The 26,786-nt window shown below is 45.6% G+C and overlaps 2 protein-coding genes across 5 annotated transcripts; both read left to right on the top strand.

The window, feature by feature from the left end:
• Positions 1 to 249: 249 nt before the first annotated feature.
• Positions 250 to 4,940, top strand: gpn2 (GPN-loop GTPase 2). 2 transcript variants are annotated; one of them, XM_078287247.1, is made up of 6 exons: positions 250 to 311; positions 675 to 1,210; positions 1,505 to 1,661; positions 1,820 to 1,980; positions 4,034 to 4,164; positions 4,363 to 4,940. In XM_078287247.1, the coding sequence occupies exons 2-6, from the start codon at positions 791 to 793 to the stop codon at positions 4,433 to 4,435; spliced, it is 942 nt and encodes a 313-aa protein (XP_078143373.1). In that variant the 5' UTR covers positions 250 to 311; positions 675 to 790; the 3' UTR covers positions 4,436 to 4,940. The 2 variants fall into 2 exon arrangements, with proteins under 2 accessions (XP_078143373.1, XP_071757748.1); XM_071901647.2 differs by lacking the exon at positions 250 to 311 and having other exon boundaries at positions 665 to 1,210.
• Positions 4,941 to 8,220: 3,280 nt separating this feature from the next.
• arid1aa (AT-rich interaction domain 1Aa) lies at positions 8,221 to 26,595 on the top strand. 3 transcript variants are annotated; one of them, XM_071901670.2, is made up of 20 exons: positions 8,221 to 9,352; positions 11,965 to 12,183; positions 12,300 to 12,926; positions 13,050 to 13,145; positions 13,995 to 14,235; positions 15,054 to 15,143; positions 15,262 to 15,432; positions 16,083 to 16,404; positions 16,908 to 17,053; positions 17,159 to 17,244; positions 17,371 to 17,580; positions 17,692 to 17,896; positions 18,102 to 18,237; positions 18,426 to 18,595; positions 18,731 to 18,932; positions 20,720 to 20,845; positions 21,843 to 21,939; positions 22,161 to 23,007; positions 23,192 to 23,322; positions 23,430 to 26,595. In XM_071901670.2, the coding sequence occupies exons 1-20, from the start codon at positions 8,438 to 8,440 to the stop codon at positions 25,311 to 25,313; spliced, it is 6,921 nt and encodes a 2,306-aa protein (XP_071757771.2). In that variant the 5' UTR covers positions 8,221 to 8,437; the 3' UTR covers positions 25,314 to 26,595. The 3 variants fall into 3 exon arrangements, with proteins under 3 accessions (XP_071757771.2, XP_071757770.2, XP_071757769.2); XM_071901669.2 differs by having other exon boundaries at positions 18,084 to 18,237; positions 18,432 to 18,595; XM_071901668.2 differs by having other exon boundaries at positions 18,084 to 18,237.
• The last annotated feature ends 191 nt before the right edge of the window (positions 26,596 to 26,786 follow it).

Genomic DNA, 26,786 nt, shown 5'->3' with positions numbered 1-26,786 from the left:
TGTTTAAAGTGCTCACTCACTTTATTATAATAACTTGTTTTTTCGATGATAATATTACGCAATTGCAATACATAGATTGATTGTAATAAGAATGTAATAACTACACGTGTAGCTTGATGAAAGAATACATCAAGTACCTTGATAGAGCTGTTGTATCTTCACGTTTGTAGCGCTGCATACTAGAGGACAAAAGCTGATTTTATTTTGATACCTCGGTGACGTAACCCGGAAGTACTTCAGAGTGAACCTGAGCCAGTCAGCTAGCAACGCTTGTGCGCACACAAATGTAACGGCGGCAGATGTTCATATTGGTCAGTAGCCTACTTGCATTACATTTTCGGGTACCGTTAACTTTGCTGATTCAAGTCCACAACAGTATAATAAGAGTGACGTATAACGTTAGCTTTCGGTTCACTTTTGTCACTTTTGTCACAATTCCTTTAGCTTACTAGCTCACATCGTTAGCACAGGGTGACCATTCCAAGAGTTGCCTTGTTAGTTTCTTTCTGGCTAACTATCAGTTTTCATAAGTTTTAGTAGTTTTGGGAGTGTATCAGTTTTAGTAGTTTTTGTTTTAGTAGTTTTTGATTCCATAGTGTTACAAAGTAAAGGCTGAACTTAGTTACAGCTCCTTCAATGCTTTTATCTGACACTGACAGGTGTGTCTCTGCCAGGTAACACCCTAGCTGGAGCCTGTTGTCCTACCAGGTACAGCACATCTAGCCTCACTATACCCTGGTCCCATCAGATGTGAACCTCTCCAGCCGCTGAGTGACCAGGCACCCTAACCATGTCCGGCCAGCCTGCAGCACCCCCGTCGCTACGCTTCGGCCAGGTGGTTATTGGCCCCCCAGGGTCGGGCAAAACCACCTACTGCCAAGGAATGCATGACTTCCTGGGTCAGCTGGGACGCAAGGTGGTTGTGGTGAACATGGACCCTGCCAACGAGGGGCTGCCGTATCCTTGTGCTGTGGATATTTCAGAGCTGGTCACCCTGGACGATGTGATGGAGGGCTTGAAGCTTGGGCCCAATGGTGGGCTGCTGTACTGTATGGAGTATCTTGAGAAAAATCTGGACTGGTTGGAAAACAAACTGAAACAGCACAGTGACTGTTACTTCCTGTTTGACTGTCCTGGACAGGTGGAACTTTACACCCACCAGAGCTCAGTGAAGAACATTTTCTCACAACTCGCCAAGTGGAATTTCAGGGTGAGCCTCAAGATTTAGAGATGGAAATGAACATGAGTCCTCTGAGTATTAAACTGATGCTCAGTATGCACCACCTCATTCTTATATCTTATATCTCACAGCTAAGCTTCTTGATTATTCTTGCATTGTATGCTTTTTTCCCCCTCAAAAAAAAGAGACAGAATTGTTAGCAGAATTGTTTTATTGTCTGATCGTTCACTAAGTGTGTGTGCAACATAAATACTGTAATGTTCAGATGAAATACAATGTGTTTATTGGTCTTATCATTCACCCTCCCTTCCTCCCTTCTTTCAGCTGACTGCAGTGCACCTTGTGGACTCTCATTACTGCGCTGACCCAGCCAAGTTCATCTCTGTGCTGTGCACCTCCCTGTCCACCATGCTGCATGTGGAGCTTCCCCATGTCAACGTCCTCTCCAAGATGGACTTGATTGAGCAGTATGGCAAACTGGGTGAGATGTGAAGAGGGTTGTTGGATGGACTGAAGAAAAAACAGATGTTACAAATGAAGACTGAGAATTCTTTCTCATATTTTTCAGGCATACACTAGTAACTACCATCTGTACAAAGTATTGAGGCATTTTTCTTTTTTCTGTCTATTCTGCGACAGCCTTCAACCTGGACTTCTACACAGAGGTCATGGACCTGACCTATCTCCTCGATCACCTGGCTGCAGACCCCTTCTTTAAGAAATTCCACCATCTAAATGAGAAACTGGCCGAGGTCATACAAGATTACAGCCTGGTCTCCTTTGTGCCTCTCAATGTACAGGTATCACTGCAAGTTTGCTGTCTTTGAACCATTTGTTGTTGTACATCACAATAAATAACCCATGGTAGCCCTCAGTATTATATACTGATTATAGTGTATTCCAGCCATGAGGACTAAGTATTCCATATATTATATAAGTATGTCCGTTCAACTACAAGCTGTTTCAGTGAATAAAGAGGGGTCGCCGTGGATTTCCTGATCCAGAAAAGGGTTTAGGTGGTACAGAATGCAGCTTAAGCGTGTCTTAAGGCCAGTTGTACACAGCTATCATCAACCTTATGAACTTAAATTAATTTACCCTACTTTAATTAATGCAGGGTATACTAGCATATAGTTGTTTTCGTTAAATAGTGTAATTGATAGCTCTCAACAGCTCTGTTCAATAATCCTAACTCTCCTGACTCCAAAATAATTCAATTTCTTCATTATAGATCACCAGATACAATAAGAAGTTTTTGAGTCACAGTTGAGGTTGTATAGGCGCATACGGACAATTCTGTGCTCTAATAAATTTATAGGGTTTCAGGTAACATTCTTTCTTGTTTCCGTGTTGTTTAATGTAACTTGATAATGTCTAAATCAGGAAGAAAAGTAAGGAAGCTACAACAGATGGCTGTATTTCCATGTAGTGGCACTCAATACTGATTTCCAGATAGATCAAGTTTATTTTGACAATAACAGTCCAGTGGAGAGCAAGACGATGAGCGACCTCCGTGTTCTGTGAGATGTTAACAGCGTTATATTGCAGCACTGGGCCACACTACAAGCCTGTCATTTTAGAATAGGTTACAGCTCAGTGACTACCAAATTTGAGGTCTGCTCTGAGCTAAATCCAAAAATCACAGAGCTAATGTAGCCTGACTAACTTTACCAAATGCCTCTCTCTCATATGGGGAACTGGAGGCTTGTAGGCCCAGTTTTTGTATATGAACAGGATGAAAAGATGCAAATGTCCCAGCATCATAGTTTTTGTCCTAGTTTAATATCTGACTGATAACCACACTTATTGACTGAAAACAAACTTTGCGCCCAATAGCAGGCTCACTAAAATTACTGTCTGGCGTGTTTTTCATTTTTTATTTCTTTTCTATGAGAGGAAAAAATATTGAATATGGATAAGGTCTGAGGCTGATGACAGATGGTGGCTGGACAATGTTAGTACAGCGCCTTCATTTTATTTTTGTAGATGGGATATGAAGGGTGTTAGTACCCACTCCACATCCATATACAGTAGAACTGGCCCAGACACTGCGGCTCCCACATGAATTCACCGTGGACAAAATGTCAAATCATTTTTAGCATTCTAAATTGAACATTGCATAAATTTGCTGCAGACAGATTGGACTTATTGAAAAAGTGGAGTGGGCTGTCCGCTCTAGCATCCACTCCTTAAGTTTTCTTGATTGAGACCGACAGAAGGAAATCTGAGAGGGAGACGCAGGAGAGAGGGTTCTGCTGGGATTTGATCTAGTGGGACACATGTGGGTCTAGAGACGGGTGTTGACTGCACCATCACTGGGAATGGGACTTGTAATTTACACAAATGGCAGGTTGGCACTCTATTCCCATCATGGTAAAAAAGCCCGGCCCTGCAGCATTGCTCTGTTTTCTCTGCCTTTTACTTCAGCAGCCAGTAGTGACCTTGGTTACCATGGCAGTTAACAGAGCAAATTTAAAGGCAGGAACACACAACACCCATGACCTTGAGAAAGAAAGGACACTAAACTGAGCAGCGGAGGTCAGTTAAAGTTGGGGCTTTTATGGTTAAAGGTCAATTTGTACGCATGCATAGCTGATCTCAGAACAACAAATCTCGATGAACGAAACTTGTGACTTAGGCTCAAGGCTGCAGTACTACAAATGTGCCTGTATGTTGCTATCCAGTAGAGCGAACTGAGAGGGAGGCAAAGCTGGAGAACAGAGAAAAATTAGCATCTCTTATGAAGCAAAAAGAAATATCTTGTCACCAAAACAGAACAGAGTTTTTTCAGGCGATTTAAAATATTCTGTATAGGAAAACCTCTAATCCCATGCTGCTGCTTTCTATCTCTAGGACAAAGAGAGCATGACTCAGGTCTTACGGACAGTGGACAAGGCCAATGGCTACTGCTTTGGGGACCTGGAGGAGAGGAATCTGCAGGCCATGATGTCAGCTGCTGTGGGGGCAGACTTCCAATTCAACTTGTATCCTTTCCCAATCTTTCTGGTGACTCATAGTGACTCATCTGGGTTAAAATCAAACCTGGAGATTTTACAGGAGGTGAACGAAAAACTGAAGCGCTCTGCTATATTTTTAGAATGACAACACTATGCCAGCTGAAACTTAGGTCTGACAATATGAATGTTCAATTGTTGTATTTTCTTTAACGTTTGACCCTCCAGAGCTCACGGAGCGCAGGAGAGGTATGTCGAAACCGGTGAAAAGACTGTGGAAGAGGAAATGATGGACCTGTAAATGGGAAAACCCAAATGAAAGGACACAAGTGATGGTCCTTTTAGCACTAGTTTACCAGCGGAGTCTTGGCAACATCCATCTCACTTGGCCTGAATTCTAAGCCTTTCCACAAAAAAAAAGCATTGGGGAGACGGGAACCAAATTCAGGCGCTGCAGACCCTTCAAGGTTACGCCACACCTCGTAAAAATCACACCCGAGGAAGACTGAAGGGAAGCAAATGCTGTCCTTTTCTTCTGACCGAATAGCCAAAACAATGAAAGTGGCGTGGCTCTTCCCATTTTTCTACTGTGGTCTTTACAGATGAGAACAGGGAAATGCTCAATAAATGTCAATACCTTATCCTGAAATGAGTTTATGGTTGATAACGATAGCTTTTTGTTATGTTTGTTTAGTCAGGACCCATATTTTCAAGGGAACTCTTCAGAGTTAGTTTTCCATGGTGAACAACCAAGATAACTGGTCTATATAATCATATTCATTCTGAAAAATAAAGTGGCTTGAGATCCTGTGTGAAAATAGACACTGTTGTTTGTCATGTTTACACAAATTAACCAGCTGAAAATACAATACAACACAATTCATTTATTTTTGTTATCCTCTAATTATTTTTAGATAATCTGTGCATAGCTTATGTCTTGTACATGCTTGTATAAAATGGGTTCAGTTTGCAGTGTTGCAGGTCTGTAGTTCAGTGGGGGAGATGATGGCAGAGACAGACAGAGAAGTCGGCCTTTCCTGATGCATATCCTCTCACCGTGTGCATATATTAGTGAGGATGATGTCTGAAATAAAGACGTACAGAGAACAGATAGCATTTCCCCTTGATGTGCAGTAGAATATAATGGGACTTGACAATCAGCAGTACCTCAGACATGAGAGTGCAATCGGTGTGAGTGTGCGTGTGTGTGAGAGAGAAGGGGGGCGGGGGTAGACACCTTGGAACACTCTCCCCCCTCAGTTTGTATTTCTACTCATACTGTTATACTATTTATTGAAATTTTTACATAATTTGCATACTTCCCCCTCAAATCTGCATGGGGCCACTAGATCCTTTATATTATATAACAAACTGTAGAACAGATCGAATAGCAATCAGTTTAATTTACAAAATTTACAAAACAGCATGTGTGTGTCCCGACAAATACCATAGTTGTCCAAGTCCCAAAATGACTACACTGGTTTGAAAAGGTTCTTCAGAATCAAAACCCTCATGAAATATTATGTCTGACAAAGAAATGCCACACACACTGTATGCTATTCCAGTTATTCCATTAAAACTGAACCACAAATTTGCAGCGCTCTACAAAATTAGCCTTCACTCTCTTAACTAAAGGAAGTCTATTTACAGCAGGAATGGAAAAAAAAAATTTTTAGTCAACGATTTTTTTTTCTCTCTACATGTGCAACTAGCAAAAGATGTGTGATCCAATAAATCTAATACAATCACAGGCTACTTTGTAATAACATAATTGCATAATTTTGTTGATAGAGCAGTTTATCACGCGGGCTAAATTAATACATTGTTACACCAAACACATCAACAGCACTTCAGAAGTAACGACTTTGGCAAATACCGAGTCCTCTTATGTTGAGGAGTTGAGTCTATTTTCTATCCAGCAGATGGCACATGCGCCTCCAAATCCCCTTCCCGGATCCACAAAACGCCACTCCAACTTTTCTCGGCAACCGGAGCAGAAAAATTAAGTCAGGCGGGGAGAGGAAGCCACATTAAATCTGTGTTTCTGCACAACTGGCCCTGTGTCTGGTCTCTGGGATGGAAGACCCTCTGTCTTTCTAAGCAACTAAAACTCTGTATTTGGAGAACAGAGATTATTCTTATCGCTCTCGCGCTCCTTTCTCTGTCGTCTAACCCAGATTAAAGTTTTAAATCCATAATTGAATCCCAACATAATCAAATTATTAAAATGCAAAGTCTAGACATCCCCCCTCCTCCTCCTCCTTCTTCTCCTCCTTCACAGACATTTAACGTGAGACTTCATAGCCGTGCTGCATTGTTACAGTCAGACTAAATCATGTGTGGTTCACTGTGAGAGCTCTCACTGCTGTGGGAAATAATAATAACCCTGCCTGGTGTGTAACGTGGCTGCGGAGCTCTGAGAAATGTGGACAGCTTTGCCTTCTGCCTGCAACCTCTCTGTGCATTAGGGGGTGTGTCAGGCAGAATGTTAAATTGTGTTCCGATGTTTGTACATGTGATCAAGTATGCCTCCTCACTGGTACTTCCTGCCTTTTTTTTTTCTTCCTTTAAGCCCCCTAGAGGTAGGTGTGTGTGTGTCTGTGTATGTGTGTGTGTGTGTGTGTGAGAGAGAGAGAGCGAGGGCGAGAGAGAGAGAGTGAGTAAGAGCGACAGTTTCTATGTGTGTGTACGTGTGAGAGAGTGAGAGAAGAAACTGAAAGACAGCACCTCGTCCCACTTGCATCCAAAACCCGAAATCCACTCTAATCTCAATCAATACCTCCCCAAAACCATTAAACTCCTCATAAACAAAGCCATCTATTTGCATTTCCCTTTTTAGCTACAGTCCCTCAGCCTGCAAACACTTCTCATTATCATCCCACCCTTTGCTCAATGCTGTGTACACGCTCTCTCTCTCTCTCTCTCTCTCTGTATGTGTGTGTGTGTGTGTGTGTGTGCGTGCGTTTTGTGGATGAATATATCTGCTTCAAATATATCTGCTCCATCTGGGGGTGGTGGTGGGAAAGGGGAGGAAAAAAAAACTACATTTCCCCAATTGTTGGAGACTTTGAGGCTGCTCATGCATCCTCTGTCGACCAGATAAGGTCTGGTTTGCACGGTGTAGTTCAACGTTAGCGGGGTGAGAGAGCTGAGTCTGTGCCCATCCCCCCACACTCAGTAGAGGAGTGTTTCTGCCGGAGTGAGAGACAGACAGAGAGGGGGTGGGTAGGAGAGGAGGCAGGCAGGCAGGCAGGCAGGCAGGCAGGCAGGCAGGGGAGGGAATTAGAGGGAATGTACATTGGTAGTCTCGTTTGCTGCAAGGCTTCCTTCTGCTCTGGAAAAACCTGTGTGTTGCCTTGCTCGCCTTCCACTATACAGAATCTGGGTGGAAACAAGTAAAGAAAAAGAAACACCAATTTAGGTAGTTTTTATTTAGGGCTGTGTTAATTCATTGATAGGGTTTTGGTTTGTTTCCCCATTATTATTTTCCCAGTGAGAACAATGCGTGCAAACTAAAGCAGGAATCATAACTATGTGTGCATGCAAGCCAGGTTTAATGAAGATACAGCAAATAGTTTCCACTATTCGTGTTACTTGTATTTCCACACTGCAGTGAGGAAATACAGCAGGTTTAATCTATGCATCCACAGCATGTAAGCACACAAATAGCACAAATAGCCTACCAGACTTAATGAAAATGTATATTATATATTATGGAATAATTCTTCCCCGCAGTAATCACTCACAAAATGTACCATGTGTGCTATAATTTGGAATTTTCCCATTACACACTGATTCATGGGTGGTGTATTTAATCTGCGCGTATTTTTCATGTTAGTATACACAACATAAATGAGTTATGTGAACGTTAGACTCCTTCATGTCGGAGAAAATATTCCACCAAGAAAAAAAAAAAAGACAATGTGAGAGTGGGGGAAAATCCACTCCGCAGCAGAGTGGATCCGATCCGTGTTTTGCAGCCCTCCGTGCGGCTCAGTAAAATGGCTGTATCTAGCCGAGCCTCGTGTTGGTTGGGTTCGCTCCCTGCCTCTACCCGGGCTCAGTAACACAACTCCCACAACAATTTCTGTCGCTTTTTTACGCATTGTATGGAGCCTCCATCATTTCTCTAACCCATTTACGGAAACGGAATCGGGGGAATGGCGGCCGGATTCGGTCCGGTGTAAGGGGTGGGAATGAATCGGCACAAGGATAAATGGTTATAAACAATTATTTATATTCAATGCTAGCTTTTGATTGTGACTGACTCGCCGAGAGAGGGAGAGAGAGGTGGGGGGGTATCATGGCCGCTCAGGTCGCCAGCGCCGCCACTCTCAACACTAGCCCGCCTTCCGAACTCAAAAAGCCGGATCGAGACCCTAAGGAGGAGTCGGTACCGGGGGAGAAGCAGCCGGATAAAAAGCAACCCGGGTTGGAGAGCGGATCGCCGGGCCGGGGGGATCTGCAGGACGGGGCCGAAGGTGGAAATGCAGGGGGAGGAGGGGAACCTGAGATGAAGAACGGGAATGGGAACCCGCCCAGGGCTAATAATAATAACCAGAATGACTCCGTCGGACCGGAGGGAAATAACCACCCCGGTATGGTACATCACCACGGGCCCGCTTTCCCTCCACCTTCGTACGGATACAGTCAGCACTACGGTCGGGCCCCTTTTCATCAACATGGCGGACAACAAAGCCCTGGCATGGCAGCTGCTGCGGGTCCAGTCGTGCAGTCGAGCAACATGATGGACCCGTATCAACCCAACTCGCACGACCATGGCTTTTCCAACCACCAGTTTAACAATTACAACCCATTCCCGAACAGGACTCCCTATCCCGGCCAAGGATACGCCATGAACTCCCCTCGCAGTACCCAGGCGCCGACAGCTGGGGGGCAGCCAGCTAAGCAGCAGCAACCAGCGGGAGGACCCACAGCGATGGCTGGATCTTACAATAATCAGAGATATAGCATGGGAAATCCTCAGCCTACGTCCACCCCAACACTCAACAAGCTCCTGACCTCCCCCAGCTCCACACGGGGGTATCCAAACTACCCGTCTAGCGACTATAGTAGCCAAGAAGGAGCTAGTAAGGGACCAGCAGACATGGGCAGTAGCGGTCAGTATGGAGGGAGCAATCCGGGTTGGCAACAAAGAAGCCATCACCCGCCGCCTATGAGCCCGGGAAGTGCAGGGCAGCCGCTAGGTAGAAACCAGGTAAAATCACATTATTATAGGAACATTATGTGGGCTATTATCATGTCTTCTTCTCTCCTCGTAGCTAGTTCACAACGTAGCAGGCCAGCCATTGTCTGTTACTAGTTCGCAAAGACTCTAAAATGGCTGCCTCTCGTGTTTTTTTCCCTGACACCAGACCGTTAAATAATTGCTGTTTTAATTTATTTGTAAAGGCATACAGCAATACGAGAGTGCCGCTCAAAGAAGATATAAGCTCTAAAATTGATCTAAGGACGTTCAGGGAGCCAACAAGGCCCGACTTTGAAAAGGGGTGAAAATACACTGTAGGGCAATGGCTTGTTTTTTCCCCGATCGCTCGCCTGCACGCACAACACGTTGAATTTAGCATGTATTCTGTTGTACGAGTGATTATAATAGATTAATGTGTGAAAATCATCACGTCCCCACATATATTTCTCGGTGGAAGTAGGCTATACATTTCACTTTTGTGTTATTTTCTTGCCTTATCGTAGCTTATAATTGTGTGGCTATGAAGGGGGAAATGCATTGCATGCCGAATCAGCCTTTCACGGCTAGTTAAATAGCTTGGGCCCGTGCAGTTTAAATGGCTTACATGTCCTATATGATATCCCCAAATGATGTAAAATATTGCACTTTTATCATATATTGATCAAAGGATATTTCCCTGAGCTAAAAAGCTGCTTGGCTCTCCATGCATGCTGCCTGTAAACAGTGGGCCCGGCCATATGAGTGAGTGACTGCAGCTGCAGATTGCTTTGCACTGGGATTTGAATTGTGGAGGTAAAATCCTGCTGTCAAAGCCAGGAGATAGTTGGTCTTGGGTTGACATGCTAGCTGAAATCTGATTGGCTCCTCATCCGCTGCTCATGGCCATTTATAATTACATGTGATGCAAGGCAACAGTTGCTGATAAGAACACACAGCATTAACTCATCACAGGGTCACCAGAGGTATTACTGATTCAGCCCTGTTCTGAAGTCTGCTCCTCTCCCTGCTAACACATCATGCAGTAAGGGAGAAACTGGGATATGGCTAACAAGTGGTTTCATTTTTGTCAGTTTTTCCTTTGGCAATTTTTTCCCTATATGTAAAATAACTGATCCTCAATTGCCCGTTCAAACATTGATGCAATATGGTTAAACATCAGCCTTACTTGAACTGAATCAGTTCCATTACATAGTTTGTAACCTAATGGCCTGAAATTGCAGCATATGGCAACAGTCTGCATCAGTGTATATGACCACTATGTATATGACCCCAGTATGGTGTGCTGTTTTGCAGCCACAAAAAATCATGTCATAGGTTATGAGCACAACATTACTACGGTAATTACACTTTTATAACACAGTAGTGTACTATAAGGGCTACTGTTATATTAGTATGTTTTATTTTTATTAATGATTTACATATCAGCCTCTTGTCCTTGATGGTCCCTAGATAAACAAATTATGGATTGGTAGCTACCATTGTCTGTTTCATGTTCTAACTTGTTATTTGTATGGGCTCTGCATAGTAACCAAAGGCAAATTTGAGCTCTGCCTGTGAGGTTGTGTGTGTTGCTGCTGTGTCTGGCATGCCACACAAGTTTCACTATGTGACTGCAAAGAATTCCCCCCCAACCCTCCCCCCAAGCCAATCAGAAGGCAGTCCACCATCTCTCACCCGCCAAGGGAGTTTCCTCTCTGTCTTATGCAGATTAGCCATGTGCTGTTCTTATTTATTTCATTATCTTGCATCTGCGAAATGTCACGTAAGGCATTTTGCATACAATTTGTAAGGGCCATCATTAGCTGAGAGGCCTCTTCTCAAGTGCACATGTGGGAATTCATTTGATGTAATGCAAGAGGATACTTTTCGTTTTCAAGTCTCTTTTGTTGAAATGAGTTTGCATAGTTTTATATATATACATTATCAGGAAATTCCTGGCCAATTAGAGCTAAACTGGCTTGGTGGAGGTGATGGAATAATTGGATCCTAAATGTAAGCCACTAGCCTAGTGCCCAAGGTTAGTTGAAGAAGTGGCTGATATAGACATAGAGCCTAGTTTTTACCCAAGGTCAAGGTATGCTTATAACCATGGCATGGTTGTTTGATAGGTTGAGGATGCTATTTTGCTTCTTGCACTCTGTCAGGCCGTTGTGGAGGTACTTCCTCCATTTCTGGTGTCATTCATTCAGAGCCAAAACTGCCTTCTCTGGGGAAAAAAAGGAAAGCAAGCTTGGACCAGACTCAAAACAGGAGCACAGCTGGGATATGTTTAAGATTGGGCAGACTGCCCTCCATTCGAAAGTAGATATATATAGCTCTGTTGACTTCCGAAACTATGGCAAAGTGAGGTGAAAAAAATCAGGTTAATGACCGTGGGAAATATGGAAAAAAAATCACTTCCTCATTCCTTGAACTTTGCTTATACTCTTTTAGTTCTGTGAAAGTGCAACACTGCAACCTGCCATTTTTTTAGACACTTTGAACAAAGTACTAATAAATGGTAAGCTGTAGAAAAGTTGTGGGGTTTTGAATATCAGTCATAGCACTTGTCATTGTTTATATTTCTCCAATGCTCTTTGGTTGTTGACTTTATTTACTGACTGTGTTCCTGCCATGCCTAGCCGCCTGGTCCCATGGACCCAATGGGGAAGATGAGAGGTCAGCCATACGGAGCAGGCAGTCCCTACTCTCAGCAGCCGCAGCAGGGGCCTCCCACAGGTCCGCAGCAGGGGCCTGGTTACCCTGGCCAGGGTTACGGCCCTCCGGGTCCCCAGAGATACCCAGTGGGAATGCAAGGACGTACCCCTGGAGGCATGGGAGGCATGCCTTATGGGCCACAGGTACGTGATTCATCTTTTACACAAATAAACCCTCCATTTTTATATCTCATCTTCCTCTGTGCACCAGTATTTGTTCAGTTGTGTTCTAAGTCAGTGTGTGTGTATATTCTGTTCAGATGGGATCCTATGGACAGCAGGGACCAGGAGCCTACGGGTCTCAGAGCCAGGCACCGTACTACGGCCAGCCCGGCCAAGCTCCTCACCCCAGCCAGCAGCAAACGCCCTACACCCAGTCCCCACCAGGACAGCAGGGTGGGCAGACACCTTACCCGGGGCAACCCCACCCTCCGCCCACTTCTGCTCCACACAGCCAGGGTGCGCCACCCTATCAGCAGCCCCACATGCCCCCTCAGTCCCAGGGGCCACTGCCAGGCCCGTCCCAAGGGCCCCCACAGTCTCAGCCACCTTATTCGCAAGCTTCAGCGCCGCAGTCTGGCCAGTCTCCTTACCCCCAGCAGCAGGGTCCTCCCAGCCAGCCCCCACAGCAGCCGAGTTCCCAGGCTCCCCCTGGGTCACAGGCCCAGTCCAGCTACCCAGGACCCACGCAGGGGCCTCAGCAGCCCCCCCCACAGCAACAACAGACGCCTGCTCAGCCCCCACAGCAGCCACCAGGACACAGCCAACACCCACAGGGCCAGCCTGCAGCGTACCCCCAGAACCCTCCGCAGCAGCAGCAGCAGCAGCAGCAGCAGCAGCAAGCACAACAGTCACCTTATCAACGCTTTCCTCCTCCACAACAGCAGGTACGACCCTCAACCAGGGATCATATTCTCTACTTTGTTTTCTTCCTCTGTATGTGTTCAAATGCATGCGTTCCTGTATCTCCTGTGGTAATGCACTTCAGCGTGTGTTCTGTTGTCTTTTAGGAGGTATCCCAGGACTCATTTCAGTCCAACGCCCCTCCATCCGCTCAGCCCAAACCTGGCTCAGAGGATTCTCAAGGCCGCCCCTCCAGCCTTCCGGTAAGTTCAGCTTGTTGTTTCACTGCTGGGACACGGAAAGCCTTTCTGTCTTTTTAATTTTTTTTGCATTTTAACCAGAATTGAAAAGCTACATGGCCCTTTGTCATTTACATTTTTCCATGACCTACAAATTTTTATCACTCACTGAAAATATATTGAGGCTCGTTACATTTAGAGATCTCTTTATGTTAATTTTGGGGGGTGTTTTATTACTGTTTTAAAGTCTTTCCATTTTGTCACTCGTTTGCCTCGTAGCTGCTGTGCTTTCATTCCCCTGGTGATTTTATACTTTATATGCCGTATGTAAATGATTGTTGAGAAAGCAATGTGGCTGAGCACTGGGGAAAAGGTGCTGTGTAAATGACTAGTAAATTTGAGATGAATACAAAGGAGTGTGTTTGTGTATTGAAATCACATGGCAAAGCTGCTGCTACACGCTGACTCAGCTCACATCCTACAAACCTTGGTAACCATGACAACCCCCAGCACTAATGTGCACTCTTTTTTTTTTTTCTTTGAAAAGATAAATAAGGACAAAAGCCTCTGGGTCTGTGTGTGTGCGTGTGTGTATAGTATTAGTATGTGTGCCACTTGTGTCTAAACCACAGTAAAGGAATTGCACTATGCTAATGCTAAAGCCAGTGTAGGAATTAAACTATGCCAGTGCTATGAAAAGCGGGGATTTAACTGTGTTTGGAAATAGAAAAATTATACACATTATGTCTGTGTCAAAATGATAAAGAGTAAACATGCAGTAATGGCTGCTGAATCTCCTGCAATCACAAACCAGAGCCTGTTTTTTGACAGTCTGTGCTGACTATGCCTTGATCTTCCTGTGTGTGTTTTCAGGACCTCTCGGGGTCCATCGATGACCTGCCCACGGGCGCAGAGGTCGCCCTGAGTCCTGGCGTGAGCACTTCAGGCGTGTCGAGCAGCCAGGGCGAGCAGAGCAACCCGGCTCAGTCGCCCTTCTCTCCCCACACCTCTCCCCACCTGCCAGGCATCCGTGGGCCTTCGCCCTCCCCGGCCGGCTCCCCCGCTAGCGCCAGCACACCCCGCACAGGGCCGCTCTCGCCCGCCAACATGCCAGGTGGGCTGATCCGTCACGCACATGAGCAATGACAGACTTCTGAAACTTGTAATCTAGACACAGTAATGTCCAGTAGCGCTGTGTAACTTGAACCACTGGAAGTTTTGTTGATGTCTGTGTTTTGCCAAAGTACCGGTACTTTTGAACATGACAGCTTTGTTGCTATGATTCTCACAGTTACAGAGCAAATAATCTTCATTTCACTTTTATTAAGTCAACTTCAGTTTTTTCAGGCATTTGCCTACAACTTCCATGGTGGAAATGAGCCAGAGCAAACTTTATTAAAAGTATACCTTTGAGAGTGGTTGGAGGTTGACTTGCTTGTTGCTTGTTTGACAAAAGAGAGTGGGCATTTCAGTAATCATTGAGCCAAATGCACACACAGATACTCGACAATACACCACAGCGCTAGAATCTGCTAAGGAGGCAAAAATCAATGCAGTTGAGGAACTTGATGTAATTAGTGCCTATATATGATCGAGCAAAACCGAAGTAACATTTTTCAGTGCAACCTGCTGCTTGCAAACGCCTCCTCGAACTAATGCTCTAGTGTTCTTGTTAGTGTGAAAGGAATTCCTCAGGCTATATCTTGCAAACCGCTTTGATATTGTAAGATGCTTTCAAGCTGTGAAGGACATTATCTTTTTTGTCCGCTGACCACAGTAGCTGGAAAATCACAAAATTGACCAGCCACTTAAACCAATTTTTCCAGCCAACCACATTTTTGGAATGGAGTAGGACTTTTACAACCCTGCTTTTGAGCCCATCAACAATATTTTGAGCTCACACTAACTTACTCCAACAACACTCTTGTTTAGGGACCCAGATGCCCCCCAGGCCGTCAAGTGTGCAGTCGGATGGGAGCCTACACCCCTCTATGAGCCAGTCTCCTATGGCCCAGGACAGAGGTATGCTGCGGTCCTTCCCTGTCAGTCTCCAAAGTGTTTTTAGAGCTCAAGATGTTAAGATGTCAAGAGTTTTTACTGTAGTATTAGAGACTGAACACTGTCTTTCTCTATGTGCCAGGGTTTATGCAGAGAAACCCTCAGATGCCCCCTTATGGCTCCCCCCAGTCAGCCTCTGCGCTGTCGCCCCGCCAGTCCTCGGGGGGACAGATGCATCCTGGGATGGGCCCCTATCAGCAGAACAACTCCATGGGTGCCTATGGGCCTCAGGGAGGACAATATGGCCCCCAAGGTGTGTGTTTTTGAATTGGTACCAGAAAGAATTGTTCTGGGCACTGGCACAATTGGGGTTTGACTTTAAGAGAGAGCTGTATTTTGTGTTTAAATTCAGTTATGTGGTTCTCAGATACGTGAAAAGATTGACTCTTTGAAATCACTTCCCGCATATAGAATTTTTAAGACTTGTTTGTATTATGCTTGAATTTTAAAGGCTTTCCTCTTAATTTTCCATCTACCTGTGAAGTTATCTCGCACGCTTCCTATTAGCCAAACCTATGGAATATGTCTCTTTGGCTCATAGGAATACCATGCTATCGTTAGTCCCTCCCTCTGGCTGTGGTGCAGCTATTTATAGCTGTGAAGCAGAGAGTCAGCTGACGTAGCAGAGCCTCCTGTCAGTAGAGCTGAGACTGTGACGGAGGCTTGGTGCTCAGGGTGCATAGCTCTCACTGCTAGCTCACTGTAGGGAAAAAGTCTGCCTCACACAACACCTTAAGAAAGCGATATACCTGCCCACTTATACTTATGAACACAAATGGGGTTTTGTGTTTGTAGTCACGATGGGTATCACACTGATCAGTTATTTTTTCTGACCAATCTATTGTTACATCTCAGTGATTTATTAATTTACAGATTTATATTTTGATGTATTGTCATCCTCAGGTTACCCCAGGCAACCTGGCTATGGCAACATGCCCAATGCCAACTACCCCGGGCCTGGCATGGGCCCAATGAACCCCATGGCAGGTCAGGGTGGAGGGCCGCCGTATGCTGGCATTCCTCCTGGTAGGATGCCTCCCGGCCAGATGGGGGCGCGCCCCTATGGCCCCAATATGGGTCCCAACATGGGCCCCAACATGCCTCCTAACATGGGCAACATGCCGCCCCAGGTGGGCTCAGGGATGTGCCCTCCACCAGGCATGAACAGAAAGGCCCAGGACGCTGCAGCCATGCAGCATGCTGCAACCAACTCCATGCACAACAGGTAGGTTTGTGGTGTACCCTTGCAAGTCAGGACATAACTCACCTCACACAGCATTTCTGAGTCGCTTCACTTCTATTTAAGTACGAGATAACTGTACCACACTTTTTTGTTATTTTTGTGTGAATATACAGTATTCACTATTCTTCTTCACGTGAAAGCAGTTAAGAAAGGAGGAGAGGTTAGAACAGCAGGAAAAGCAAACGGACAGACAGTCTGATGAGACAGAAAATCTCAGGATGCTCCTTGTGGATGTAAAAATACTCAGGCTTAAGCTGTTTCACACATCACATGATTCATTCTCACATCTGTAAAAGAACATGTGTTTGGCTTTAGGCAGACAGATTTTTTGAATTGCATGTAATCACGCATCTTGAGGCGAACTTTGTGCTCCAGTGTTGCCATTTTTATTGATCTAGTGTTTAAATGTTTCCCTGAGCACCATAAGATGGATGTGGTCGGCTCCCCATGACCAAATGCTCATATATTTTCTCCTCCACCACCAGGATGCCTGGTTACCCCAACATGTCTCCCGGCATGATGGGCTCCGGCCCTCCCTATGGCCCTCCCATGAACAACATGCCTGGCATGATGAATACCCAAGGTGGCTCGCCTTATCCTATGGGGCCAAACATGGCCAATAACTCCAGTGGTGAGTTTCACCGAAACGACAGCAGCTAGTTTTAGGCTCTTATTAATGTGTCAAATCCACAGCTATCAAACATTTTTATTCCCAACTCTATCCATGTGTGTCTAGGTATGGCCCCCAGTCCAGAGATGAACAATAAGATGAATAACAAAGTAGATGGGAGTGTAACACCCAAACCAGAACCCAAATCTAAGGTAAACTGTTTACTTTTATGCAGTAACAACATTTTAAAAATCTTAACACTGTCCCCAAAAACCTTCTGCTGGAGCAGCTGTAATGTTTCCACTAAGCTTGGTTCTCATTTCTCTTATATGAAACAGAAGTCCAATTCTTCCACAACGACCAATGAAAAGATAACACGTTTGTACGAGCTGGGACCGGAGCCTGAGAGGAAGATGTGGGTGGACCGTTATTTGGCCTTCATCGAAGAGAAAGTCATGGGCATGAACAACTTGCCCGCTGTAGGACGCAAACCCCTTGACCTCTTCCGACTGTATATGTCGGTCAAAGAGATCGGAGGCATGGCACAGGTAAATAAAATATAGCATTTTTATACACAAACACGTTCCAAAATATAATTTATTGGTTTGCTTATATCTCTATTCTAATGATTTCTCTTTGTGTGTGTGTGTGTGTCTCAGGTGAGTAAGAACAAGAAATGGCGTGAGCTGGCCACCTCCCTGAATGTGGGTACATCCAGCAGCGCTGCCAGCTCTTTGAAGAAACAGTACATCCAGTGTCTGTATGCCTTTGAGTGCAAGATTGAGCGTGGTGAAGATCCTCCTCCTGAGATTTTCACAGACAACAAAAAGAACCAGGCTGCTAAGGTCCAGCCACCCTCTCCAGGTAAGAGCCGCACTCCTGCCGCCTTTTCAAATGTACACATTTATTTCAGTGCAGTTCCAAGTCGTACAATTCATGAACCCACAAGCTTGTGTTTTAAACCAAACTGAATACCAATACCTTGCTGTGTTTCAATGTCATTAAAGTCATGTACCGTATCTGTCTGCCCCTCTCTTATTCCAAACTGAAGCGTCCCTCTGCTCCACAGCTGGGTCAGGCTCTCTGCAGGGTCCTCAGACACCCCAGTCCACCAGCAGCTCAATGGCTGAGGGGGGAGACCTAAAACCTCCCACCCCGGCCTCCACCCCTCACACCCAGATGCCCCCCATGCCACCTGGGGCCAGGTGAGTCTCGTTTGACACCTGTGCAAGATATTACCGTTACATGTAATCGTTTTATTCCAGCTTTGAAAAGTTTACAAGCAGAGAAACTAATTTCTCCCTCTTTCTGTCAATCTCTCTCTCCCTTTTCTGTCTCTCTCTCCCATTTATCCCTTCGTTCCCCCTCCTTCCCACCTTTGCTTCCCTCCTAGGAGCAGTGTTAACCTGCAGGACCCCTTCTCTGAAGGTAGTGACCCTGCATTCCCCAGGAGGAACATGACTCCCAACTCTGCCTATCAGTCTGGCATGAGCACCCCAGAGATGCAGGGGCGCATGGGCCCCTATGAACCCAACAAGGACCCTTTTGGTGCCATGCGAAAAGGTGGGCACTTTACATGGACAGTAGCTGAATGGTTGACCCTGGAAACTAAAAGTACCAGTTTCTGCTTCAACTGTTTCTCGTGTATCTACTTCAATTAATCATGTCATTAATGGGCTTCTGAATATGTGCTTCCAGTCGGGGAACAGTTTCTGCCTGCTAGCCAAGGCCCGAACAGTGGAGTGGCTGAACAGCAGCAGCAACCGCAGCCGCAGCCGCAGCAGCAACAACAGCAGCAGCCGCAGCAGCCGCCGTTCAACAGAGGGCCGCCTGGGGCCATGGCCACGATGCCTCTGGGGCCCAGGCAGCAGTATCCTTATGGACCAGGCTACGACAGGAGGTAGGCATGAGAGCGAGAGATGGGAAGATGGCATGTTCAAGGTCAAGGACACTGCTGATTGTAACTAACGCCGATAAATGTAACCAGAGTGGTAAATTCATGGGAGTTGGCAAACCTCTGGGTTTCTATGCAGGTCAGGAAGAGTATGAAAAATTAATTTGATAATTTCCAGGTCTTGAAAAGTCTTAAAATTTGACCAAATATCTGGAAATGTGTGGGGTTTTGCTGTTGTTCACTCCCAATACACATAACTATGTTTTGAGTTGTATGTCATGTCAGATTTGGTAATATTTGTTGCAAAAAATTGACCAAATAAAATCTTCAAATCCAGTCAAATTGTGATCTGAAAAAAGTTGGGAATTTAAAAATGGAAGATGTGTAGGAACAGTGGAACATGTTGGTATCGGAGTCCTAGAATAATAAATTCATGCATCATATTGCGATCTCTGATCATCATCACTCAAGTATTTTCTTCTGAAAAGGATGCTATTCATGAAATACAATTTTGTTTAATCCTATTTATATGTTCATATATTTTATTGATTTGCAGTGATTCGCTCACTTACATGGTTGAGTCAGATATTCTGTCCTACATTTAGGATGGGGTAATTTTATCCTCAAGTTCTCTATCATTCTGTTCACTGTCTCACATGCCCAGTCACATTTTAGCCATCTTATCAACTTATTGAAGACAGTTGCAGACACAAATCCATAACTGACATGAGAAAAGAAATGCTTGATGACAGAGTAGAAACTTAAATTTAAATATAAGCGTATGTAGCAGGCTTATTTTGCTAAAGCCTATAGTCTGAATTATGCACCTGCTTTTCCTGATGACTAGGAAGCATTTTCATACAAATCTTCTTGCGTACATAGTACAAGACAGGAGAAGGGCCATGCACCGGATTTGGGCTGGTCCGGGACAAAATTGCAAAGGAAATAACAAATTGCCAAATTAAACGTACTTTAAAACCCAGGACAAATTATTTGAGTGAATGTTGATTAATTTATTTAGTTGAGGCAGGTTGAAGAGCTGCGTTATTAAGAGACGGCAGGAACAACAGCAAAATGGGTCACTAGCTACAGACCACTAGCTCAACCAAATCAGGGATGAGTGAATGATATATGCTTCAAGTCTCTGGTGTCTAACCATATCAGATAGCAGTATTAATGAGCGGCCAGGCTATTACACCAGTGAACCTAAATGGAACGAGACATCAAGTATAATTCATTACAATAACAGCAAAGTGTCACATCACACCAAAACAAGGCTTTAAAATTCTAATAAGAAAATGAGATTTCTTCTCATTCTTTCACAATTCTTGCACAAGCAATACCAACACTTGAATTATTGTCCATTAGAGCTTGGTTTTTCTCTTAGGAAGTGCTTGTAATGACAAGTTGAAGAAAATCATTATTTCTAATGTATTTCTTAGTGCTGGAAATGGGAAATGTTTGTCTGTAGGACAAATTGGTAGATTAATTCCTTAATTAAGTGGCTGATGTCATTATTTTACCATCAAACTGAAATTTAAGAATAGAATAGGCCCTCCAAACAATGGTTGGTTACCTGTTAAAGTGACTGGTAGTGTCGACAAACTTGCCAACCAGAGCAAAATTTAACAAATTTTGGCTAGTGGCTGTTGTTAATTTCCCACCCTGGTATTCTTATAGAAGTTCTAGTCTCAATGTATTGTCTTATTGCTTGGTTTGATGAGCTCTTTGTTTGATGTCTGTGTAGCAAAATATGAAAAAACTTACCCCGTTTATTGTTGTGGTGTTGCCAGATCGGAGCAAGGAATGGGCCCAGAGGGCAACATGGGATCCGGTGCTCCTCAGCCAAACCCTATGATGCCTGCCAACGCCGACACGGGGATGTATTCGCCAAACCGCTTCCCACCACAGCAGCCACGGTCAGTTCACATAGCACTTGCTGGCCAAGCTTTTGTAGGTTTAAATCCTTTGCCACTGGAAACCGATCATCCCTTATATCAAACAAATATTGTTTTTGTGTGGTTCTCGACATGTTCAGGGTTCCTGCGCAAGTCTGGAAAATGAATTTGATCATTTCCAGGACTTGAAAGGTTTTAGAATTGCCCCAAAAGTCTGGCTGGGTTGGGGAGGGGGCTCTAGTTCTGATGCATATGACTATGGTAGTTCTAGACCCACTGTCATTTGTTTTTGAAGAATAATGTTCAGCTAAAGAGTGACATGGCGATATTGCCCAGGAACTATCAGCCTCATATTGAATACTGACCAAAATCTTCAAATCCAAAGTCTGGAAGTTTGAAATGGAAAATGTGAATTATTGAAAATTTGAAATTTTGTTACCTTCCTTCTCTATAATATCTATAATATTTTTCCCAAATTTTCCTCAGTCTTCACTGGGCTTTGGTTGGGTGGGGTTACGTGGACGTTGTCATGTAAGCACATCACCATGGGGATCCAATCAGTCAGGGTTGCACTGATTGAAACTTAATTGCTTTCAATTTAAATTGCTTAAATCCCACCCACACACCAAATCGTGTGAATCACTGGACAGTGAGTAATATCCAAGCATAGACAATGTCAGTTTACATTTAGTAATTTGGCCTTTATGTTTAATAAGAAAATTACATTACATATTATTATTTTTATAAATTTTATAAAAACATGACAAACATATTGATGTAATGGAGGCATTTATAGATGAGGATTTAGTATAATTGACGAGGAGCTGAAAACGAATAGGAACACATTTTCTACAGGCTATCTTTATAGGTGCAGCTTTTTAGGTCTTAAATTCATCACAATAAGCCGTACACTGATTGTATGTGTCTGTAACATTTGGCCATGAGTTAATTGACTAATCGAGTAGGCAGTGATGCATAATATTTTGATGGTGAAGCTGACAGGAGATCATGTTTGCAGGCATGATTCCTATGGTAATCAGTATCCTGGCCAGGGAACGCCCCCTAGTGGCTCCTACCCGAATCAGCAACCTGGAATGTACCCACAGCAACAACAGGTAAATGATCCTCCACACTACACTCTCTCTCACACTACCCACAATACACTGGGATCAGATAATGTCAAAGTTTTGCTTTTCAGTGTTAAAGTATAGATTTTGGTTAGGGAAGTACTCTTATATTTAAGAATCATGTTTTTATTGTAAGTAAACTGAGTATTATGTACCTACGTAATTTCTGGGTGAAACGATTGCCTCACTCTGAACCTTTTTATGTGCAGAGTTACAAGCGTCCTGTGGAAGGGGGTTACCCTCCAGCAAAGCGTCATGAAGCGGAGTACAGCGGGCCCTTCCCTGGTGGACAACAACCACCGCAGCAGCAGCAGCAACAGCAAGGAGGCGCTTCTGCACCCCCTTCAGGACAGCAGGAGTCATACAATCAGTACAGCGGCAGTGGGCCCTACCCCGGCTCTGATCGCCGTCCACCTGGCCCAGGCAATCAGTTCCCCTTCCCCTTCGGCAGGGAGCGGATGCAGGGTGCGACAGGGCCCAACGCTCAGCCCAGCATGCCCCCTCAAATGATGCAGTCGGGCCCCGAGGGTCCTCAGGCAGGCATGTGGCAGGGACGAGGTGACATGAACTATCAGAACTACCCCAACCGGCAGGGCGGCCCCGGGGGCCCAGCGCAGGGACCCGGTTACCCTGGCATGAACCGCTCCGAGGAGTTGATGTCATCAGAACAGCGCATGAACCACGATGGCCAGTGGGGGGGTCAGATGGGCCCGCGGCAGCCTCCCTTTGGTCCCGGAGGGCCGGGCCAGCCCATGTCCCGTTCCGTACAGTCCAACTACCAGTCCCCCCAGGGCGTGCAGAACCACATTCCACAGGTGTCCAGTCCAGCCTCCATGCCCCGCCCCTTGGAGAGCAGGACGTCACCTAGTAAATCTCCCTACATGCACGGAGGAATGAAGATGCAGAAGGCCGGCCCTCCAGTGCCTGCGTCTCACATAGTGCCCCCTTCGGTGCAGTCGCCTCTGATAAGGCGAGACATGCCTTTCCCCCCGGGCTCCATAGAGGCTACCCATCCTCTCCTGAAACCACGCCGGCGACTCACCATGAAAGATATTGGTATGACTATAGGCTAGCAATAAAAAGCATTTTTGTTGAGATGTTGCCCTTCTTTGTTAGTTTCATTTATCAGCACCCCTTAAGTGTTGCTCAGTCAATTTAGCTTGTCCACAGTTCTATGTTTTTGCTTGGGAAGTACTCAATACATATTCAGTATTTGTGTTTTTTGTCTCGCACCACCCAGGAACCCCAGAGGCCTGGAGAGTCATGATGTCATTAAAGTCTGGGCTATTGGCTGAGAGTACGTGGGCCTTAGATACCATCAACATCCTCCTGTATGATGACAGCAGTATTTCCACCTTCAATCTCAACACGGTGAGTCAATGAGTAAAGTCCTATCAAGTGTGGCCAAGATGGTTTGTTTATAACACTAAACTATGTATACTGACCATATTTAATATTTTCACTGTTTCCCTCTTCAGTTGCCTGGCCTGCTAGAGTTGGTGGTTGAGTATTTCAGACGCTGCCTCATTGAAATCTTTGGCATTCTGCGGGAGTATGAGGTGGGAGACCCTGGCCAGAGGACACTACTTGATCCTGATGCCTTGAACCGAGACTGGGACAGCACGGAGGAAGAGGAGCCACGGGTTGAGGACATGGAGCAGGATGAAGAGGATGATGAAGAAGAGGAGGAAGGGGCAACAGAGGGGCCAGCTCATGTGAAGGAGGAGGAAGAGCAGCAGCAGTGCTCGGAGTCTCGGGGTCGAGATGAGAAGGCAGAGGATGACGAGAAGAAGGGGAAGGCGTCTTCATCTGAGCAGCCAAGCACATCACAGTCCTTACCTGCCCATGAGAGACCCAAACAGGCCAGCAAGTTTGACAAGCTTCCCCTCAAGGTGGTACGAAAGAAAGACCCGTTTGTGGCCGGCCGCTCCAGCAGTCATGGCAAAGTGCAGGAGTTTGACAGCGGCCTACTTCACTGGAGTGCTGGAGGGGGAGACTCGACAGAACACATCCAGACCCACTTTGAACCACGCAAAGACTTCCTGGAACCGCGACAACGAGTCCCAGTCCCTGCGGTTACCATGAAGAGGAAAGTCCCAGAAGAAGACCTGCAGGACTTTTTTTTTGCAATGGAAGAGGAGAAAAGGAAGAATCAGGAAGAAGAGGACAGGCCAAAACAAACAACTTCCTCAGAGAAAGCATCAGTGTCAGAAAAGGCCAGCTCCTCGGTCAGCAGCGAGGAGAAGGCAGCCGATGATGAGATAAAGACATTTGAGAAAGAGGGAGCTAAAATTTACCAGGAGAATAACAGACCCATCCCTTCCACCAGCAGTGATTTATCCCAGCTGGTCCAGCGTGTTGGTACCATCCTGGAAGATGAGCCTCACAGTAAAGATGAGGGGCCGCTCATTACACTGGCTAACTGGCAGGATTCTTTAGCCCGCCGCTGCATCTGTATCTCCAATATTGTCCGCAGCCTCTCCTTTGTTCCAGGCAATGACCACGAGATGTCCAAACATCCAGGGCTGCTCCTGCTACTGGGACGCCTCATCCTGCTCCATCACAGGCACCCTGAGCGCAAACAGGCCCCCCTCACCTACGAGAAAGATGAGGAGACCGACGAGGGAGTGGGCCAGAGGGATGAGTGGTGGTGGGACTGCTTGGAGCTCCTGAGGGAGAACACACTGGTCACTTTGGCGAACATCTCAGGCCAACTGGACCTCTCCGTCTACCCCGAGAGCATCTGCCTGCCTCTGCTGGACGGCCTTCTCCACTGGGCCGTCTGCCCCTCGGCCGAGGCCCAGGACCCCTTCCCCACCCTGGGTCCCCACAGTGCTTTGTCACCTCAGAGACTGGTCCTGGAGACGCTAAGCAAGCTAAGCATCCAAGACAACAACGTGGACCTCATCTTGGCCACTCCGCCGTTCAGCCGGTTGGAGAAGCTGTACGGGACCCTGGTGCGGCTAATCGGAGACAGGAAGGTGGCAGTCTGCAGGGAGATGGCGGTGGTCCTACTGGCCAACCTGGCCCAGGGTGATAGCCTGGCAGCGCGTGCTATCGCTGTACAGAAGGGCAGCGTGGGCAACCTGCTGGGCTTCCTGGAGGACAGCCTGGCAGCCACACAGCTCCAGCAGAGCCAGAGCTCTCTGCTACACCTACAGGGGATGCACTTCGAGCCCACAAGCCCGGACATGATGCGGCGAGCGGCCCGGGCTCTGCACGCCTTAGCCAAGGTGGAGGAGAACCACTCAGAGTTCACACTATACGAGTCTCGGCTCCTCGACCTCTCGGTGTCTCCCCTCATGAACTCGCTGGTGTCTCATGTCATCTGTGATGTACTCTTTCTGATTGGCCAGTCATGACAGCTGTAGGGAGCCGTGGCTCCACCTTTTCGGGGTTTTATCCCTGTCCCCTCTTCCCTGGTAACCTGGCTTGTGTGTGTGTAAAGGGGCAAGGAAAGCTCAAGTGACTGTTTTAATTTATGCAAACCCTTCAGATTCCATTCTCTGAGCCCTCCCCAGGCCGTCCTTGCTCAAGGAGGGTTATCACAGAGCTGCGGTGGATTACAAACCAGAGAGATGCCCACAAAGTGACACTACTTGCAACGTGAATGCCAACTAGATGACACGGAGCAGAGCACCGAGGTTGGGAGACTGTTCTGCACTTGGGGGAAAGTACTTTTTAATAAAGATAAATAAATGAATAAATAAATAGCTGAAAAACAAAAACTGTAACCAAAGTTGCTGTCTCGTTTACAGTGAGTTTGGGAGACAAAGTGTGCCCTAGCTCTCCCCTTGAGGGCACAATGAGTCTGTAACTGGTTGTTGTTCTGAGGTGAAGCAGACTGACAAGTGGCCTACTGGTTATAGTTGCTGTAATTGGATTCTCACCAGTCAGCCCGACAGACAAAATGCTGTCAATAGACACCTTCACCGGGGAGGCCTGTGCAGTGTGCAGTAGATTGTAGGACATTTTCTGTACCGTACTGCTCTTGAGTGTAAGCATTCTGTAACACACGTTTCACACACAGAGAAGCTGACAATGCAGCTCTTCTAGAGTTTTGAGGTCATTTTAGTTTGATGTTAAAGAGAAAATGGCTTTCTTCCCCAAAGTATCGAGAACCTACAACACCCTTACCTCCTCTCTTTATCCCTTGATTGTATGAATACCCTTATGAAAAGAAATCACCTCTTAGGACTGGTTTTCAACTTCAAATACAGCTTTGCTGTGGTGTATATATAATGTTGTACATTACACTTCCGTTCTCTGTGTCTGTCTCTGTCTGTGTCACTATTCTCACACTTGTTATTGGTGAGGGATGGAGGCTGACGTGAGTTTGGTCCCTGACTCCAGTCCCCACTGATTAGACCCTCTCCTCTGGTCTCTCCACAGCTCCGTAGTACGGCAGACACGGCTCAAACCTGTTATCTCCTGGTACAACAAAATAAACTCTAGATGAAGTACACATTTGACAATTTTTCTCCAGTAATATGGATTCTGCATATTTGTATTTCAGACTATGTAGCTAAGACAACATGTAAATTCCTCCCTTTCCCTTTTTTGGCTCAATGAATATCATTTATTCAGTATGAAATCTTTATACTATATGTTCCACGTGGTAAGAATAAATGTACATTAAATCTTCGTAAGCTGTTTGATGGTTTTGTTCCTCTGGACTTCTCATGTCTTACGGAATGCAGACGTATAATTATTATTTGATAAACCAGATACAACAAATGTTCTAGAAAATAAGTCAGTTTACCTAAAGGTCGGCTCAAAAGAATACTCTTGTATACATATATTATCACCTCAGTGCTCAGGAAACTTGTAGGAAA

This window comes from Centroberyx gerrardi, chromosome 12, assembly GCF_048128805.1.
Source record: "Centroberyx gerrardi isolate f3 chromosome 12, fCenGer3.hap1.cur.20231027, whole genome shotgun sequence".
NCBI lineage: Eukaryota > Metazoa > Chordata > Actinopteri > Beryciformes > Berycidae > Centroberyx > Centroberyx gerrardi.
The sequence above is the reverse complement of the archived record's forward strand: the minus strand, read 5'-3'. Positions and strand labels throughout refer to the sequence as shown.

What these genes read in the sequence shown, in the direction of transcription:
- arid1aa (XM_071901668.2), top strand. Translation starts at nt 8,438, where the DNA reads ATGGCCGCTCAGGTCGCCAGCGCCGCCACTCTCAACACTAGCCCGCCT. An exon ending in TTCCCACCACAGCAGCCACG is followed by an intron (nt 20,846 to 21,842) that starts GTCAGTTCACAT and finishes TCATGTTTGCAG; the next exon opens with GCATGATTCCTATGGTAATC. An exon ending in ACTCACCATGAAAGATATTG is followed by an intron (nt 23,008 to 23,191) that starts GTATGACTATAG and finishes CGCACCACCCAG; the next exon opens with GAACCCCAGAGGCCTGGAGA.
- gpn2 (XM_078287247.1), top strand. Translation starts at nt 791, where the DNA reads ATGTCCGGCCAGCCTGCAGCACCCCCGTCGCTACGCTTCGGCCAGGTG. An exon ending in TGAGCAGTATGGCAAACTGG is followed by an intron (nt 1,662 to 1,819) that starts GTGAGATGTGAA and finishes ATTCTGCGACAG; the next exon opens with CCTTCAACCTGGACTTCTAC. An exon ending in GCAGACTTCCAATTCAACTT is followed by an intron (nt 4,165 to 4,362) that starts GTATCCTTTCCC and finishes TTGACCCTCCAG; the next exon opens with AGCTCACGGAGCGCAGGAGA.